Source organism: Elephantulus edwardii, unplaced genomic scaffold (genome assembly GCF_000299155.1).
Source record: "Elephantulus edwardii isolate Elephantulus edwardi_28Jun2011 unplaced genomic scaffold, EleEdw1.0 scaffold00008, whole genome shotgun sequence".
Taxonomy (NCBI): Eukaryota; Metazoa; Chordata; class Mammalia; order Macroscelidea; family Macroscelididae; genus Elephantulus; species Elephantulus edwardii.
Window position 1 is genome coordinate 13,299,939 of NW_006399758.1, and position 20,970 is coordinate 13,320,908.

Consider the following 20,970-nt stretch of genomic DNA (forward strand, 5'->3'; position numbering starts at 1 on the left):
ATGATTTTGAGTTTTCTTCCACATTTTCTCTACTCTAACCTAGAATTGTTGTTGTGACCCCTTTCATTGTGATAGGTATTGGGAGGCAGCATAGCTGGGCCTCATCTAGTTCTAGTCTCAGACGTGTGGAGGTTGAAGCTTGCAGTCCATTAGTTCTCTGAACTCACTATTCTTGCATTTTCTTTTTTTCCTGAAGAATAAATTTTATTTATCCTGCTCATTGGCTCAAAATTATTTTTATATCAAAAGCTTCATGAATTATGTCTTCTCCCTTTAGCATATATATATATAAAATCTATCAGGAATCAATCACAAGCTGGGTTTCACACTATTTGTCACTGTTTCTGGCTCTGCCCTTTTGCTTCACTCACCAACCACAAGCACGTGGTATGTTCTTCTCTGAATGCAAGTGACTTCCACAGTTCTTGGCGATCAGTAGGTGAATGACAAGGGTCATTCATTTGTGTTCTCTCCTTTTACAGCACTTCTAAGCAGTGGTGTGAGGCACAGCACAGAGGTAGGAAAGACCATCTTTAATAAATTATCTTCTAAATTTTAGAGTTTCTGAAAACAAAACTGACAAAATACTAAACCATGTCTTTGATGAGTGTCAAAGTCACACAGATCCACCTCCTCCTAGAAAAGAAAGAATCCCCTGTTGTGCCAAAACCTCTGTAGGGTACTTGATTACAAGGCCCATAGGGCTCTGAACAACAGCCCTAAGAAGGCCTTCCTCCACACTCATTTGCCAATTTGTTGGACCACCCAGTCCTGCTGGCAAGGTGGGCAGCAATTGTTCTGTTTCACCCACAGGGACATGCAGCAGTTGTGGAAGGAATGATTGCATTCTCCCCAGACCACAACACAATCCTCTTGTTCGTTTTCTTACATTTTCAATGGTTGTCTTCACTCATCTCTGCTTCTGATAGACCAGAAGCCGCATCTTAGGTGTAAGCTACTAAGAGATAGATCTCAGTTGCTATTCACTGAAGTCATCTATTGAAGTAGAAGTCTTTGTGCACTATGTTATGTCAACTGACCTTAATGTCTCCCATGACTGGGATCCTGAGTCCCTAGATCCAGTGATTCATTCGTTCAAGGTATCTGATTACAGTGAAGAGGTTTGTCCCTTTATGTTCTATTATATTTGTGTTGCTGTTGTTGGAGACGTATTCTCTGTCAAGCACATACGTGTGTACATGTGTACGTGTGTGTCTTTGATAGCACAATCCCATGGGTTTGACAGTATTTCATTCTGTTATACCTAAGGGTTCCAGGAGTCAAAGTCAACTCAACAACAACTACTCATCCACTCACTGCTGTCGAGTTGGCATCAACTCATAGTTGATCCTTTTTCTCCCTTGTAAGAACTAGCAGAGCCAAAACACTTGCTTTTGGGTTAGCAGCACAATTCCTTACCCACCAGAGCTCCAAATACAACAAGTAACAACAACAAAATGTGGCTGGGGAGTTCCTACAGTTATCTCACTGACGGTGTTGCAAACATTTATCTGAAAGGCTGGAGGTTCAAGTCAACCAGGAGGGACCTCAAAAGAAAATTCTGGAAATCTACTTCTGACTTGATGGCAACTGTGTTTATTTTTAATGTCACTAAGTTAAAGTTAAACCTTAAAACCACCCTTATATTAAGAAAAAGACATCCTCTTGTGGCCTGGTGTTGTTATAAATCTCGGCATACTAGGAATGAGAAGGAAGAAGTTGGGAGAGATAAACCGAAGAATGCCCACAGGTCCAAGGATGATGTGAAAGAAACAGTAAGGAATTAGATTAGAAAATGAACAGAGGATGGAGTCATTATAAATAGGAACTCTATTTCTTGGAATTTAGAAACACTTTGTCTTTATTTTAAACATTTATTTACACAGCAGATGAATGTAGCTATAAATAAATGAATAGATGAGCATGTTATAGACTTAAGGGTTCATTTACTATCTTTTTGCAGTGTTTAAATAAATAAATTCTGGCTTACAAAAAATTTAAACAACAGTTTTGTTGTTGCTGGTGTTATGTGCCGTTGAGCCGTTTGTGACTCACAGCAACAATAGAGACAGTAAAATACAAAATTTTAAATGTGACAGTCACACAGACAAATTGTTAGATAGTAACGAAAGCAATGATAAGAGAAGGCAGAGTTGAGTAACAGAAACATGCTGTAACTGGACTTTGTACAATCTGGAAGGGAGCTCTGGTGGCCTAGAGGTAAGAAGTTGAGCTACCAATTCCAAGGCAGGCAGTTCAAACCTACTAGCTGCTCTGTGAGACAAAGAAGGGTCATCTCTTCCCATTTGATTTAAAGCCCCTAAAAATTTGCTGGACAGTAAGCTCTGAGTTGTTATGGACTTAATAGTACACCACCACAACAACAACATAAATCTCTGAGACTTCCATGAATTTGTCTTAAAAGAACTTTTACCTGTTTGGGAACTGTGAAAATTCTCCTTCAGTATAGTCTTAGAAGCAAATCTGTGATGTTTCATATAAAAACAATCATTTTAATTATTTTATTATAGCTGTATCATGCACATGTTTCCATGGGACTGGAAAAGCACAACAGAAAGAAACTGGAAGGACAGGGACATTTACTACTTCCATGTGTGACCTCAGGGCCACTTATGTACTGCTCTATTCCAAAGGAAATTCCCAAACAACTCCAGGGACGGAGTCTACACAGCCTCTCTCTCAGGAGCTAATCCAGGGAGACACAGCTATTAACAGGCACTCTTTGTCTTTTCTTCAAATGTATCTATCGACTCAATGTGGATGGATCAGAGGACCAGCAGAGGGCATCACCTGAGGGTCTGTTAGAAATCCAGAGTCGTGCAACATTGAATGAATGAAAGAAACTCTAGCTTTTCTGTATATTTTGGTCAAAATCAAAATTAAAAGAAAAAATGTTATTAAAAAAACAACACTGAGCTGCCCTCCACCCACCACCAATACCTAGTAATCCCAAATGTCCATTTTAACAAGATCTCAGAAGTATTTAGTTCACAGACACAGTGAGGTCTGAGAAAACACTCGTCACCTGCTTTTCCTCTAAGTGAACAAATAGTTGACTGAACATCCTTCTTATCTCCTTAAGACCAGTGTTAAACAAGTTATCTTTCTTGGAGATAAAGAAGTTCAAGCTCCAAACCTTTTTCATGTATTCTAATACTGACCCTGTAATCATCTTTTACTATTTTGCTTTTTAAAACTTTACTGAATCCTGTGATTCCTTTATTACTTCTTAAGAGGCACGAAGGAAAAGAGGCTGCACATGGTCATCCTGAGCCTGTGCAGTGTTAACTAAAGCAAAGTGCTACCTCCCGGAGGAGAATGCACTTCAGAACCAGTGTTTTAGAAAAACAGGTAAGAAGCCCTGGGAATACGTTTCACCCTTGTAAGATTTCAGAAACTCTGTTGACGCCTATCATTTATGCATTTGATAACTTACTTAGAATAACAATCCTGGAAGGATAAAAAGTTCAGGCTGAAGTAAAGTCCTCAATGAGCCTCTGTTCCTGATTCTCCATATAAGAGTTTCCAGGTCAAATTTCTCCAGTAGTAACTATGAAAATCTAACTTTTCTCTTAAGTTTATTTTGTGGAAAATAAAAACGGCATGCTACAAGTTCCCACACTACCTCCTGAACAGGTCACTAGTAACCTCCTTGCCTCAGGACCATCTGCCCACCCTATTCAGAGCCACCATCACTCAGGTCTCCATGTCGCCTATGTCACTTCTGCACTGTCTCTTCTACTCAACAATTAGGTCATGCATATAACAAGGTTTATTGTGTTGCTGAGTGTGCAGAAAACTAGGGGACACTCAAAGAGATAAATACAAAACCAAACAACTTGAGCTCCACCAAGTCACTGACAACAGGTAATTTTTCACCCACCCAACAGAAGAGTGCACAGTTTGCAGCCACAGGAGAGTAAAAGTTCAAGTAAATAAGTTCAAGTAACCTGGACAAAGTGTGGAATGGACCTCAATTAGCAGAGACTGATGCTCCTGCCCGGGACAACTACAAATCCCTTTCAGAGAAACAGCCTGTGAAAGAAGCTCCCAATGTTTCACTGATAAACTATGGCTTCTCTCTGAAGGATTAGCAAAATACACAGGGCAATAAGCCACCGTGAGGGCGAGTAAATCATAAACTTTAGAACCACAAGAAATTCAGATAATGGAATTAGGTTATATATACACACACAATGAATAAATTAATTTCCTGAGTCTAGGTAAGAGAGATAAGGAGATGGAGATAGAGAGCAAAAGGGTAGAATGAAAAACAAAGAAACTCCCAAATATGTCCACAAGAAGCCAAAAACTAACATAAAAAGAGAAGGATTAGCACGCATCTAATCAGAATTCCAGGAAAGCTAGAGAGAACGCAGATATGTAGAGATAACGGCTAAAAAATGTCTAAAAATGATGACCATAAACACATGTTGTTGTTGTTGTTATGTGCCGTCGAGTCGCCTGCGACTCATAGCGACCCTATGTACAACAGCCCTAAACTCTGCTCTGTCCTGTGCCAATTGCACTGTCTCTGACACTCCCATCCCGATTATTCCAGTCACTGAGTCAATCCACCTCATAGAGGGCCTTCCTCTCCTGCGCCATCCCTCCACCCTCCCAAGCATGATGTCCCTCTCCAAGGACCGGTCTCTCCTCACTACATGTCCGAAGTAAGTTAGACGGAGCCTCAGAATCCTTGCCTCCAAGGAGCCACCCGGTTTAACCCTCTCCAGGACAAATCTATTTGTTTTCCTAGCAGTCCATGGTATTCTCAGATTTCAAAAAGCAAACTAGACATCAAATAGCAGTAAGGACAGACACCTGATGCCTAGATATTCTGAAGACACAGATACAATGAGATTACACCTCAGCATCTGCTGCCTAGTGGGGTGGACTGGACTCAAAGGCGACCCTCCGCTGGGTTTCCAGTCTGTAAACTGCACAGAAGGAGACTGCTCATATCTCTGTCCTATGGAGGCACAGCTGGATCCAAACCAGCACAGAACAACTCCCTAAGGACAGTGAACATTTAAAAAACAATTAGAGGGGGTGAAAATCCCGAAGAAATAAAGACTGACAATAAGAAAAAGCAAAAACTCAAACTTGATCACATACCATCTTCTTTGTTCATGAACTTTTTCAATGGAAAAAAAAGTTGAGATTCTTCAGAGTTTTGTATTTAAGATCCTCCATGATCTGCATTATTACTTTATGGACTCATTCAGCCATACTTTCTGGTATTTTTTGCTTTGGCTTGAACTAGTCTTTTTACCCTAAACTATTTTATTGCTTTTGTAATCTTCGAACTTTCAGGAATACTGCTCCAGCCACTGGACTGGTGCCTGTTATTCAGTCTCCTAAAAACAAACCCAAGCTTTTGAAATTGAAGCCTTTTTACATCCCTGAAACTCCCCTTCACCATTTATACTTATAAAATATCTCATAACTCTTTGGAAGACATGTCACAGGTCTGGCAGGGAGAGAGATATTACTCTATCCCTACTCCTCACCCTTTTATTCAGTGCTGTCCAAATTAATGAACAGTGGTCAGGCACCAGCTGTTCCAAAGAAAAGATTAACTTGTAGCACTAAGACTTGTGTCTTAGGCTATGTTCCAGGAGTAAAATCAGTGAAGTGTGTAAATGCAGACATATGCAGAGAGATTTATTTCAGTGAAATGGTCAGAGGCTTTTCTGACTCACATGATTACTAGGACTGATGAATCCACAATCAGTAGGTCAAGCAACAGGCTGCTGGCTCACATCCCAAAACACGTGCAGGAACGAGTGAATGCGCTTTGCTAGAACATCCATGCACACTGCATGCAGGCCGCATCTCCAGAGAAATGCCTCTTACATCAGATCTCAGAATGGACAATTACAGGATACTGAGAATCATGGCCTACCCAAGTTGACACATAAAAGTTAACCTACACAGGTTTTTATTAAAGAACTCATCAGCCACTTTTGGGTGTGTGAACTCACCTGTTCTGGCTGGCAAAAGAACCCTGGTCAATAGGCAGGATGCTGTCAGGCCACGGGGCAGTCTGATTTGGAGGAGCTTGCTGTTGGCTATACTGAGGTCCGCCCATATTCATCTCTAATTCAGATGGCCCTAAGTAGAGAAAAGGGGAAAAATACCCAACTCAGGAATCTTATAATTTGTAATCAAGAAGTATCTGTTTCTGTTCTGTAACCTAGAATAAAATGTCTGGTTTAAAAATAAAAAAAAAAGAAAAACAATAGAAGCAATCACCTAGATGGAAAGAATAAAAGAGAGTAACTGTCCTGAAATAGAAATAAAGACTGGTCACAAATTTAGAAATGATCTAATAGATCTAAGCTTTTTGCTCTTGTTGTTCTGTGCCGTCTACTCAGAACTGACTCATGGCTGACTTTTCTTAGAGGCTGCAAGTGGAGTAAGAGAAGATTGTCTATATTTCTCCTGAGGAGCAACTGGCAGATCAATTCACCTACTTCTGGGTTGGCAGGGTAACTTTTTTATCCACAAGGTCACCAGAGCGCCTTTTACCCCCCTTTTCTCTTTGGGCCCCTAATATTCTTTGAAAATTTTATAGCTTATTTGAGTTACATTTTATTGACATTTAACATATTAGAAATTGAAATCGGGAAATTAAAGAAAGACATTTACTTATTTAGAAGTAATAGGAATAATAATATGTTACCATAAACAAGATTTATAAACAAATAAAGAAACTCTTTAGTGAGAAGAATGCAAAGCGAAAGGCCAAGCACCTTTCTGGTGGTGTAAATCCACCAGTGGCTCGTGCGGGAGAAAGATGTGCAGTCTCCGCTTGTGCAACCCTCAATCTCAGAAATCTACTGAAGGAAAACTGAAAGTAGATTCTGACATAACAGCACTGACTGAGTATGTGAGTGGATGTTATATAGTGTCTAAGTATAATAAAAGCATAGCAGCATTCATCTCAATTATGCTGATGCACTAGATAAGAGAGTTAATATGTCAACAATTAGGAAATGATCTCAAGTATGTATTTCATAGTTCATAAATTACTGAGATATAACCCACATAACACACAAATCACCCATTTAAAGTTCATAATACAATGGTTTTTAAAGCATTGAGAGTTGTAAAATCACCACAATTAATTTTAGAACATTTTCACCCCTCCCTAAGATACTCCATACTTATTTGGAATCACCATTTCCCCAGTCAGTCTACTTGACAGCACCTAACAACAGGCAACTGCTAATATGTTTTTTTCTCTCTCTCAAGTTTTCAATTTTTAATGTCATATAAATAGAATCATAGATCAGACCATTAATTTTACTAATACATGAACTGCATCCAAACAGAATTCTAGGGATCATCACATTTTTGTGAGATGTTCATTAGCATAGGATGTTGGCCCAGGAATCTACATTTTTTAACTCCTCCAGTAATTCTGGTGATCATCCAGATTTAGAACAAGCATTCCCTGGGTCATGGAAATCTGTATTTTTAAAACATCTTAAGGTTTTATAGTATGACACTTTATTTCCCTATCTCCTATACCTGTAATACTGTAATTTAATGAGGGGGTGGGGAAGCACCTTGAAGGTATTGAGTTATTTATGTACCTGGAAAGCCTTTGTGGATACAGGATTCTATATCAAGTTCCAAGAGTCATAGTCTAACAGGGAGAGATTACCTAAACTGCAAATTAAAAGCAAAAGTTTGGAAAGAACTTACGGTTGCTGTTATTCCCTGCTAAGAAAGTCTGAAAAAGGAAGTAATGGCGAAGCCCTGAACCTCGCTTACCTATGTTCATGACCTGAGATGGAAGCATCTGTCTTTGGCCAGGCTGGCTGTTGGGTCTCATGGGGATGCTGGCTGTTGGGTTCCGAATCATCCCTCCTTGGATTGGCCGATTCATGGCACTGGTGGTAGCAGCACATGTAGCTCTCACAGCAGAACTCTGTGGTGCCCATTCTCCAGATGGCATGGTGGGCCGGGCAGGATTACTAGCCATCATTCCTGCATGCAAGCCAGAGAAAACTGAGCAGGGCAGCAAACAAGTTCAGCATGAATAAGCACCAGACGCTCATATTCTTTACAAGACTTTACACACAGTGTAATTGCTCACTCTCAACTGGGCAAACATGGAATGTCAGCTAACGACTAGTAAGAAATTACTACAAATTTTTCATGACATGGACTTGCCACTCTATAGTTAGAGAATTTGTTAGAATTGGTCCCCTATGTAGTTAGAAACAGGTGCTGTGGCATGTGGATAACCCCAACTTCCTTCCTCAGGAAGTGAATCACATTAGCTGATATACACGTCAACGCTTTACTTTCCAAAAGGGAGGTGAGGTCATGAGGAACAAGGTAAAACCTGATAATCAATACTCTTAATTTTAAACCAAAATCACAGAGAACACACTGTAAACTGTGCTAGATGATTAAACCTTAGACTTCTCTACAGAATATTTGCATTTGTTAATTTCAAAATTGCCCAAGTTAGGCTGTTGGGGCATGGGGGAAGTCACTGGGTCTCTTGAATATTCACAGTAGTTCTTTATATCCTAGGCAAGGGAAATCCTATTTTTCTTCTTCAATAAACCCAGACCACCCCATCTATAATTATACTGATTCAGAATGGGTTGGGACAAATTTAGAAAAATCCGTCTATAATTAAGTTATTAGTGATCAAATGACCACACAGCATAATAAGAACATAAGGGTGCCAAATAGGATCAAGGGTTTACTCTATCTTGTCTGGCCCCAGGATGCTGGCAGTGGCCAAACATTTGCTAAGACTTGATATTCTAAAGCGGGAAAACCCCAAATAAAGGCACTTTATTTTGAAGTGTTTAATGATGGATATATGAAGGCTTTGCCTTCAAATATGTAGCTTACTTTCATTTACTTTAATTATAATAAACATACACCTAACAAATGGAGAAAAGATGTACTATGAGGAGTTTCTAAACTTATGAAAGAAGAATGTGTTTGATTAGAATGATTAAGCTGTAGGGCAATTAATTAAAAAAGTTAATACCATGTTACATGCTTTAAAAACCACTCTAAAATTAAGTTTGAACTATACAAAGATACTATGGAAGAACAAAACCAAACCCACCACCATCGGGTCCATGTGGACTCACAGTGGCCCTCCGCTGGGTTTTCTAGGTTGGAAGTCTTTATGTAGAGACTGCCTATCTTTCTCCCGTGGAGTGCCTAGTGAATCTGAACTGCTAACTTTAGGATTATCAGCCTGACATGCTATATACTATGCAACCAGGGCTCTTTATGGGAGCAAAGATTTTTTTTTTTAAATCCATTACCGAAGTAACAGATGACAAAGAGACTACAAAGTAAAATTATTTCTAATTCAACAACATTAATACAATTATAGGGGATATTCTCTTTCACTTTTTCTGCCCTTGGGTGGAGCCTCAGTGAGAGTCACGACATCCACAAATACAAGTTCTTTTCATAATATCTCTATCTCTCTGTCTTCTGTATCTCACCTGGGGAAAAAATATGAAGATAGCTGGAAACTGTAAGCAGTTCATCACAAGAATACTCAGTATATTGCTACATTACAGTGGCAATAGCCACTATGATGAGTTCTAGAATGATTTGAATGGATGTTTAGGGATCTGTTTGTTGGCAGAAACCTTATATTATGGCAAGCCAAGGTCCAAACCAGATCACAGGCAACTGTAAATCTTCAAAAACAGAGTCTTAGAGAATATCTAACTATTCAGCTAGGCGTGCTACTGTTTGAGTTCTTTATTCTTATTTAGTATTTTTTCCTGAATGAGAATTGCACAGGTGAACATAATGAAGGATGGCTGAATTTTAAATTTTCATTTTAAAATTCTCCAAACACAAACCACCAATTAATAGGAACTTTTGGGAATAGCAACAGATTATCACTAGGAATTAGTTATTTATTTTATACAATATCTACAATTTCCAGAAAAGTAACTGGAATAAAAACAAAATAATTTGGCCTAGGTTATAAGATTCATTATCAGAAACCCTATAAAGGATGACAGAATAAAATGGAAATATTTTCCAATCCTTCACTGAAAACTTGCAGAATTTTCTTACTTTCAGCTGTTTGTTTCTAACATTAAAAAAAAATCACTTGAAAAGTTCTGCTAGTTTGATGTGGATTAATACATTATCATTAAGTCAAACAACTCGTCAATAAAGGAGTAGTGCATTTGAGCCCTTACCTGTGCTACTGTTCCCTAAATTTCCTTGGTTTCCTATCATCCCTTGATTACCCATCATTCCTGGCTGAGGTATCACTGAGTATGGACTATTGTTTCTTATTGGTGGGAAAGGTCCAGCACCAGTTGGGCTTTGCAATGTGATGTCAAGTGGTAAATTCTGGTTTGGCAATAACCTGCCCAGTTGCCCTGGTCGTGGGTTATTAAAAGCTAAGGAGAAAACAAATGAAAATTGAAGGTTAATATAAGATAATGGAAAAGAATAGAAACAGTAGTAGTGTTTAGGGAACATGTTTTCTGTAAAAGAATGAAATGCTTATAAGGGACCAACTGCCTAAATAAGACATAAATCACAGACAAAAACTATACCCAGTGCTAAATAATTGACTTGTAATCTAATCAAAGTGCATCTTAGAGAATTCTGAAAAGTAGAGACCATATAGATAGTATTTCCTACATATTCAGATCTTTTGTTCATAGGGTTGCTATGCGTCGTACTCAACTCAACAGCGCTTAACAACAACAACAATGCTAACTTCTAATATTCAAGCATATTTGTTCTATTAACATGGGTTATTTTAGGTTACATAATATGAACACAGGTATAGTCTTTCATCGAGTTATGAAATTACAAACATCATTTTAATACCACACATCATTTCACAGCAAACTCATATGTATGGTTTTTAGTACTGCAACACTTTTAATAACTGGGTACTTTCCTACAACTAAAAAGAAGCTAAAAATATTCTAGTTGAGAGTAATATCTTCAAGTGTAAAGCATGTCACTTGAAGTGAGTATAAAGTTAAAGCTTTAGGGCCCTTTTTACTCTACAATTTCTTTAAATTCTAGATTTAGATTTTACTTTTCTAGTAAGTGTGCAAGAATTTCTAATCAACTATGCACTACAGTACACTACAGTATTACACTGATGTGCATGTGTGTGTGTGGTGTACCATCAAGTTGGCACCGACCCATAGCTGGCCCTCTGGCAAGTTTTTAGAGACAGTTAACTGTGAGGGACATCCTTCTATTATTTTCAGTTAACCTAAAACCAAACGAAACCGAGTAGCTGCTGAGTGGCTTCCAATCTGCCACTGAGGCTTCTTACAAAAAGCAAACTGCCACAGCTTTCTCCCATGGATGGCTGTGCCCAAACCACCGTGTTCCAGTCAGGAGAAGAGGGCTTTCATCACTGTTCTACCAGGGATCTCCAATTAACCCTCCTTTACTTCCCAAGAAATAAGGCAGGTGAGAGAAATAAAACTTTCATTTTGCTCCTTTTAAAATGGCCACTTGAGAAAAGGGGGGGAAAAAAAGATATCTTATGACTTGACTGATGGCTGTTAATTCTGGTTTGAGAACAAAGGAATAGGTTAAAGTAGAATTAAAGAGGGAAAACTTATTTTGTTTCAACTGACAAGGAAGAGGTAATTTATCTTTTTCTTTTGTAAATTGAGGTCTTATGACAACAAAGACCTATTTTTCTCCCTATTCAGAATATTAGACAAACTTTAAGGTAGCATTAAGCTGGTACACTAAGTGTTCATTTTGAAAACAGTTCTGAAGAGCTTAAAAAATGATAAAAACATATCGGCTTACATTTAAATGGTGTAACATCTTCAAGCTTTATATAAAATTAAAGACTTAGTTTTACATGATAAAGTTACATGTGAAACTGATGTTTATATGTGGGTTTTCTTAGGGATAGGACAAATTTTTTTTTTTAATGTGTGTAGGCAGATCATGTATAATGATTAAGCTTTTTGAGAATAATCTTATTTTTAAAAGTAGACTATCCTAGAAAGTCTATATAATGCCTTAATTTTTAAAGCATTTAGTTATTAAAACATATAAAACCCATTTTATACTCAATTTCTGAAGGTGGTAAGTGAAAAGGAAGGAAACAGAACGACTAGTGGAAGAGCATTATCGATGAAGGTCAGTCTCCTTCCCTTTTGAAATTGTCCACAAGACAGTGTCAGAAAACATAATGCGCTAACTAGACTCCATTTTGAAATGCAGCATCAAAGAGTCAGAACAGTAGAGGGTGCTATTTCATCACAGAAACCTTGAAGTGACTAAGCTGTTTGCATCGGATCCTAATAATCCCTGTTTCTGATAGCAATTTCATGCAAATTTCTTGGCATAGCCATAAATATTTCATACTCACTGCTCTGTGAAATCCTCAGTGCTGTTTTCTGGGTTCCAACAGGTGTAACCGGGCTGTTCTCAGCTGTGAGTTGCATGAGGTCATTGATGATGGCTTGCTTGTCAACTGATCCAGTGGAGGCGCCTGGCCTGGTCTCCGGGAAAAGCTGTGGTAACTGACTATTCTGCAAATCATCCAAAATCTCCTCCAAGTTGTCCAGCTCACTGCCAGGCTGCAGTTAACAAGACAGAAGAGTTTATCCAGTCCCACTCCCAGTAGACTATGTGGAACCGCAAGCACAGCACAGGCACAGAGAAGATACAGACATCGGGCATATCTCACGCCTGCCACTTAACTGATCATCTTTCTAAACAGTAAATTGACAAATGACAAGTCACTTAATCTCTTGGTTCTCAATCCTCTCATGTAAAAAGAGAAAAATGGCTTAATTAGAATGAAAGCTCTGTTCTAGTATTGTGATTTTTCTGGCATTAATAAACTCCTCTTTATTCCATGTTAATCATTCAATGAATTATGAGTTTATACATTCTGAATTAACTATGAGCAAGTATGAGTTATAACCCAAGTCTATGGTTTGTGTTAAGATGGCACAAAAAACAACAATAAGGACTATAAAATATCCCAGTTTGCACCAGGAACAGTATTTTAGCAGATAAATATTTCTTTTTTAGGAATCTGACACGCCTCTTGTTTAAAAAAGAGCTGGGGGTGGGTGGTGGGGAATTAAACCGAAGCAACCATGACCTAGGTAAGAACTGCTTTTTCATTTTGTTGTTTGGACCCTCCCCCGCCACCTCCTTTTTCTTACACTTTCAGTTTCAAAGTGGTAATGGCTGAAGTGAGTGAAATCAGCTTAGGTGATGAAATGCAGGGAATTAGGGAAAAAAGTGGTTGTTTCCAAACATAGCATCTATTAACCTGATTTCACAGAAACCATAGTGCTTCTTTCTGCTTCACCTTTTAACTAATTCCATTTTCAACTGCCATTTAAAAATTAGAAAATGGCCACCACAATGTCATAGTTAGTCTTCTTCCTTTAGGAAGCAGAAATGATCTTACAGATGCTTTTTCCCACCTACGTGCCAAGTCATTAAAATTAGACAATATCAGCCACACCACAAAAGTACTCCACTAAAAGCTGGGATTACTTTCTAGAGAAGTGGTGAGAATGTGCAGGCAGGAACACCTAAGTTGGGCAGCTTCTCCAAAGTCAATGGCATGAACTTGAATCCTTGCCTATGACTTGTATTCTAATTTAAAGAAAATAACTCTCTCATTTACTCTACCAATTTTAAATGAAATTTAAAATAATACACTTCTGATATTGAGATTACATTTAGAGCACAATGGGCTACCTTTTTATCTTACACGCAATCCTATCCCTCAAGTAAAAGTTAAACCCATTTGAATTTCTACAATTTATGGCAAATAAAAATTGCCTGCAATGTCCTTTTACAGAATATACTTCTCAAGTTAGGAAAGACAAACTAAAGTAATATTTCATTTGATTATTTGTAGAGAGAAAGCTTAGCAGTGACTTGGGAGATCTGTTTTTCAAGAGGCATCATAATGAATTGTCAGGATGTGGACAAGACCCTTACCGATCTGGTTCGTTACCATGAGCTTGTCTAAACAAGAGATGCCCAGAAAACCATCTCAAAAGCACTGTTGTGGAGTTGATTCCCAGCGAGACACTTTATCATAAGGTTTCTGAGCCTACATATCTTAACAAGAGCAAACTGCCTCATTTTTCTTCTGCACAACAGCTGGCAGTTTTGAATACCCACCCTTCTACTTAGCAGCCCAAAAAGTAACATATCATACCATACCATCAAGTCAGAGAGAAAGGTTGCAGGTGCAGTTTGTGGTGAGGGTCATAGTGCACCCAAAAAGCTCATGGCTACATGTTCACACTATTAAGAGCTGCCAGGGAATCAAACACCATCAAATTCACATCATTCAGCTCATGATCACCTACTCAGGATCTATACTGAACTGAATGGTGTGTAAAACAGCTTACGCTATTTCAACAACCATTTAATCACCAATTCTTCATTTTTTAATTTATTTTAGTCATTTAAATGCATATAGCTGACTCTGTAAGCTAAATGTACACTTTTGTCATGTTCTGCTAAATAGACTGATACTTTCAGTATAAACATTGACTGCCCACCAAGAATAGTGCCCAAAAGGCAATGTGCACTCACTCAGTCAACAAGACAAATTCCTTCACCCACATTAACCTGTAATTAAAAACACTTCCCCCAAGCTGGTTTCTCATAGCATTCCTACAATTTCCCAGAAAAAATGTTTCATTAAAATGTATACTAAATATCCTTATTGTTTCATCATGAAAATAGCTTCAGAGATCAGAAAGCTGCTAATAAGCTGAAGTTTATCTCTGTTCTGTGAAACAGTCTCCTTATCACAATGCTGCCTTGTATAATGTTTTCAAAGTGGACTGGGAAACTCAGTTTGTGTGTGTGACTGAGAGAGATGGGCTGCAATTAAGTTGTCGCTTGAAAAAGGTTTATAATAATTTCCTCTTACTTTTTAACATATATGTACGTTTAAAAGTTAAGTTTTTACAATATAAGATGGGCAGTAGTTTCAAGTGTAGATTTCACCTTTCCTTTTTACTTTCTTTTTTTGAGGCATATAAAATTATACCATAAGCCACTCTGGACAGACATAACCTAATAGCAAGAAGCTGAGCAGAAATCCCAAAGGCATGCAGTGTGAATCCACCAGCTGCTCTGCAGAAGAAGGATGGCAATCTCTTCCTGTGAGATTAACTGTCTCTGAAACCTCGCTGGAGGGTCAGCCATGGGTTGGTTCAGACTCTGTTTATACAACAACAACCACACAGACACCCCTATCTGAGAAAGAAGGTAATCTCCTGTGTAATTTATTACCTCTGAAACTGCTGGATGATGTACTATGAGTCATGGAGGATTAGCCATGAGTTAGTTCCAATCCCAGTACACAACCAACACACAAACACAACCCTCTCTAAATGTTAAAGGACAACTGGTTTAAAGAAATAAATCCTTTTTATCTCAGGAGACACTGAAGAAGAATGACTCCATTGTTCCCCTTCATTTATTTTTAAAAATCATGTGTGAAAAGTTCAAAACATACACACACAAAACTTTTCAAATTTTGATCTTACCCGTTTTAAGAGGAGAATTAATTCATCTGTGAATCAGACTAGTTATGGCAAGTAACAAAACATTTATTTAAGAAAGGCCATGGGAGGGCGGGCGGAGAAAGGCAAACCATGAAAAACTCGTAGCTTTTAAAAGGAATTGGTTTTGCCAGCTGGGTTACAATACTGGTTTCTCTTTGTATAATGCTGAGAGTGAGATAATCAAAGAGACATGGAAACAATAAATCCAAAGGATTCATAGGGACCATACCAATCCCAGCCTCCAAGATACAGAAACCAGAATTAGATGGTACCCAGTTACCACCACTGCCCACTGCAATGGACCACATGAGGAGGTCCTGGAAAAATGTGGGAGAAAACTCAAAACTTAAAGACCAGATTTACTGCTTTGATAGAGGCTGCGAGAATGGCCCCTAACTCTGGTCCTTAGTTATCCTTTAAGCCTAGAATGGAATGTAGTCCTGTGGCTCAACTTAAAGCCAAACAACAGACAGGCCTATAAAGTTATTGGTAACACTGGGAAGTAAACACTCCCTAGCACAGCCAACCAGCTGGGATCAAAAGGGCAGCGTCTGCCCAGAGATAAACCATAGAGGGAAGGAAGGAGCAGGAAAGGAGGAAACCGCAGGGAGAAAAAGCACTTAGAATTTTGGAGATTCCAGTACATTTTTACTTAAATCACAAAAAGTTAAGAAATTATAAAAAGAAACAGATTCTACAAACACTATATGAATTCATTAAGTTTACTGAATCCAGAATGACATTTTCCCTACTGGTGTTAGTACTCATTTGCCCAGGTTTAGTCTATGTGATTTTGGAGTGTTCATTTACCATTAATATCATTGTTATCATTATCATTGTTTACTTTAAATGCTCTTCTTTATAGCGATAAAGTTCATAATGTCTTTCCTCATCAGGTTATTTAGAAATACTATTTATGAGCATAGCATTTTATTCTGTGTTCATTTAAATTCTAGAAAGAATGGATTTGGCTGGATTAAGTTTTGATTATACTAAGTTTTAGTTCTCACCAAAAGTTCTAGTTTCTATCCACTTTGTTACGCACAATTCTTTTTTAAGACAAAAAGATTAATGCCTTCCTTTAAAATGCTATGCCAAGATAATTCACAATTTTGCTTAGGCATCTATTTGAATGCTCAAATTAGCCACACCGACTTGAATAGTTGGTTGGGGTTTTTTTTTGTTGTTTTTTTTAATAGTTATTTTAAACTATTTCAGGAAGAAAATGAGTCAGAAAGGTTATTTATAAAAGTTCTACAAAATGAAAATTAGGCTTTGTTTCTTAATTTTTTAAGTTTTATTAATCTCTCCTGTATTAAATCCAATGGTACTCTGAAAGAAATATAGAGAAATAATAATCATCAAACATTTCCCAATTATTTTTAAAAATTTTCCCCCTACTAGTTTAAACCCAATTGTTTTTTGAAAATGTGTACCTACCATATTTGTCTAAATTGTTTTAAAAATGGCAATATAAATTTGCTACACTTGAAGGGGAAATTTCAAATACCAGTGTAAAATGAAATTTGTCTTTCTGATAGATTAAAAAGTAAGAAAAATTTTTTACTATCCTCAAACCCTCATCATAAGAGAGAGCAAAGAGATGTCAACCATGTTCCACTGTGTAAATAATGATGTCATTTCAAAGTCAGTAAACATATTGGAAATATTTTGTCACTGTTTCCTGTAGGTTATGAAAACTGGTAAGAGCAAAGGCTGTTTCAATACTCTGCTCAGCAAAGAATGCTATTTTAGGTTTAACAGTGCCATCGAAGTACTTCCTGTCCTTAGTACGTTAGTGATACCTTAAACATACACTCAGCTAACCACGCTTTTCTGAATCAAAATAAGTTGGCTAACTGTGTGGTTCAGGCTCACTCACATTTCATCTTCTATACAAACAACTTATTATATTCCCTTAAAATGAAAGAAAAGTCTTCAATGAGTGCTAATACAGGATATAATGAGTCTCCATGAGGAAATGGGGAAGGAGGTGAGGAGGTGAAAGAATCACTGCATTGGGGTTTTTTTTCCCTCCTCAAAATAAGCCATTCTAACTTTGATCTAAATTTAGGTAATGCACACTTCCTGTGGTAACTTTTCTTTTCAAGCTGCGATGTTTTTGATGTTAAAATTGCTCTCAAGCAGTATTTTTGGTGGAGTTTTAAATGGAAGTGGAGGGGAGGGTGAGACCAAGGACTGGGTTTCATTATGAAAAATATACTGTTATGCGTGTGTCTATACACTGCTTTTTGATCCACCCAAAAGAACAGATTTATGCTGATTACATTCTGGGCTTTATGTTCCCTCAGCCCAGAATGTTTTAAGGAGACAAATATTTCTCTAAACAATTAGAAATTGTATGTGATTCAAGGGCATAAAAACAAAAAATCAACTTGTCAGTTTCTTGTCTAAAACTAGTATAATCCACAGCTAAATATAGAATTGTCAAATAGGGTGCCCCTTCCATGACTCTCTAAAGTTCTAGGGTCTCAAGCCTGATAAGAGTTAATTTTGTATATGGAGGAATGGCCATTTTAGAAACTTAGCTAAGGCATAATCATGCTCCTGCCCTCCAGCCTATGTAAAGAGATCAGAGGGACAGAATTTGTGCCAGCCACTCTGACTTGCCACTAACTCTAGTTTACAAATTCTAGTAGACCTCAGCAGATGAAAACTTTTACAATGCTGAGACCTTAATTCCCCCAACTATTGCTTTTATAGCATTACAGAAGAGCAGATAGAAAAAGTTGTGCATGAACATCTGAGTTTAAGGATTAATCACCAAAGATCTTCATAGAATTTAGCTGTTCTCCTTGTGAAGGACACAGGAGGTTTGAAAAATTATAGCTGTCTTTTAGGAAAAGTAGCAGCTGTCAAGTTATCAGAGTGAAAGCTATAAAGGAGCTAAGTGTTTAGAACCATGGATTCAGGCCAGAGCTTTAAGCGCCTGTGTAGCCTCAGCTTTCAATCCTGGACCAGCCTTCTGGCTGAGCTTCACTGACTCAGCAGAGTTCAAAGTCACAGCTAGGAGGAGCCCCTCTCTTCCCTCCTTACCTAGTTCAAGAGGCCACATAAAACATCCACTGGCCAAACAGATTATAAGAACAGACTAACGAACCATTTAAAAGAGAAGGGTCTATAGAGCTCATTCATTTTGTAACCAACCATGAGAAGATTTTGAAGCACAGAGAAGGGATTAATGGCCAAGGAGTTGATGCCAAAGGTCTTGGATCATTAACACCACCTAGTCAGTGATTCTCCCAGGAAATACCTGAAGCCACGCATTATGGTAGTAATAAGTCATTAAAAAAAAAAAAATAAATTTTTCCATCTATGAGCAGCTGGTTTTTGACCAGGGGTCAAAAGTTTATTCAACAAATGGCATTAGCAAACAAAACTGGGTGTTTGTAGATAGTAATAGAGGATTCATCTTACACTATCACAAAACCAAAATGGATCAAAGACTATATGTTAAAGCCAGGAGTATAAAGCTCCTGGAAGACAATACAGGTGGAAAATTATGGAAACTAGTATTTTTTAGTAACAGATTCTCAAACACAAATATATTAAAAAGGAAAGATAAGTCATGTAACTGGGACACCCTAAAAATGAAATACTCATATTCATAAAAAAACCTGTATCAAAACAGTGAAAAAGAGAACCTACAGACTAGGGGAAAAATCTGGAAAGAATACATTTGATAAGGGTCTGATTGTTAACAACAAAAGATAAACAACCCTATTATAACTGAGCAAAATACATGAATATCTGAATGAAGAAGACAGTCAAGCAGCCAACATACATACTAAAAAGATGCTTACGATCTGCCACCAGAGAGACTAAAAGAAAAACTACAATGAGATACCAATTCACCTTGACTAAAATAGTCCTGACTTTAAATTGCTAATAACAAATGTTGGTGAGGTTGTTAGACCAATAAACACCATGAAGAATGGAAAAAGGAAGGAAGGTGTCAAGAATTTCCACCTACTTGGATCTCAAATCAATTCTTACAGAAGTAGTGGTCAAGAAATCAAACAACAAATTGTACTCAGTATATCTGCTCTGAAGGATGGACCTCTCTAAAATAACAAACCTTAAAGATGTCACTTTGAGGACTGGAGAGTACCTGACCCAAGTCATGATATTTTCAAACACTTCCGTTACATTTGGAAAGGTGGAGGATCAGCTAAAGAGAGGCAGACCCTCAACGAGATGCACTGACACGGTGGCTGCGCCAATGGGATTAGGTGCATCAGAGATGATGATAAAGATGGTACAAGAAAGGACAGGGCTCAGATCTGTTGTTCCTAAGATTGTTTTGAGTTGTACTTGAGTCAACAGCACTCAACAACAAGAACCACCACCACAAATGCATGTGAAAGTTGGACAATGAATATGAAGACCAAAAGGGAAACGATGTCTTTTAATTATGGTGCTGGTGAAGTATACAGAATGCACCATACACTGCCAAAAGAACAAGCAAAATATGTCTTGGAAGAAATGCAGTCAGAACGCTCCTGAAAAGTGAGGATGGAGAGATATACTTTGGACAAGTTATCCTGATGTTCCTGAAGATGTCTTACACTTGGAAAAAGTTAGCAGAAAACAGGACGATTCAATGAGACAGAATATGCCAAAAGGGGCTCACATACAGAAGTAATTCTGTAAATGGCACAAGACTGGGGGGTGTTTTGCTCTTTTGTTGCTATCAGTTGAAGCCAATTTGAGGTATCCAAAATTAACAATGCTCACTGAAGCATTAACCACCTAAAGCATTATCATCATAAAGACAGAAATGATTTTACTCCCATCAACAAACGAATGGATAAACAGACTCTGGCACATACACATAGGGGAATACTATGCAGGTGTAAAGAATAATGATGAGCTCTCAAAATATACTTAATGGCAATGAGTTTGGCAAGCACTGTACTGATTGAAATCAAGCAATCCATCAATCACAAAAAAATAAATATAAAAATCAGGATCAAATCACAAACAGAGTCAAAGTATGATCTTACAATTGCAAAAATCCAGAAAGCAACACTGTTTGGTGGTTTAGCAGGGATAGAAAGGAGAAGGAAGTAGGACCATTTTTTCGCTATCAGACACATGCTAGTTTTGCTGTGGATGAAGTCAGCACAACCTAACCAAGGTAAAAGACAAACTAAGAAGTTCCCAAGAATAAGGGATGACTGTGGTAAAGGCACAGAAGATAGAATTTCACAGTTTCAATAAAAACACCAAATTCACTGCTGTTAATTTTATTTTACCTCACAGCAACTCTGCAGGACAGAGTGTAAGTGTCCCATAGGATTTCCAAGACCATCTCTGCAGAAGCTGACCTTTCTCCCACGGAGTGGCT

The 20,970-nt window shown here is 37.9% G+C and overlaps 1 protein-coding gene across 1 annotated transcript in view; it reads right to left on the reverse strand.

Annotated features, from left to right (window-relative positions):
* The window catches only part of NCOA2 (nuclear receptor coactivator 2), a 348,889-nt gene that overhangs the window by 22,336 nt on the left and 305,583 nt on the right, over nt 1-20,970 (reverse strand). Inside the window, exons 12-15 of the mRNA XM_006880449.1 lie at nt 12,410-12,620; nt 10,239-10,445; nt 7,807-8,022; nt 6,009-6,138 (exon numbers count right to left, since the gene is read on the reverse strand). Of these exons, the coding sequence (XP_006880511.1) occupies nt 6,009-6,138; nt 7,807-8,022; nt 10,239-10,445; nt 12,410-12,620 (764 nt within the window). The remainder of the gene's footprint in view (nt 1-6,008; nt 6,139-7,806; nt 8,023-10,238; nt 10,446-12,409; nt 12,621-20,970) is intronic.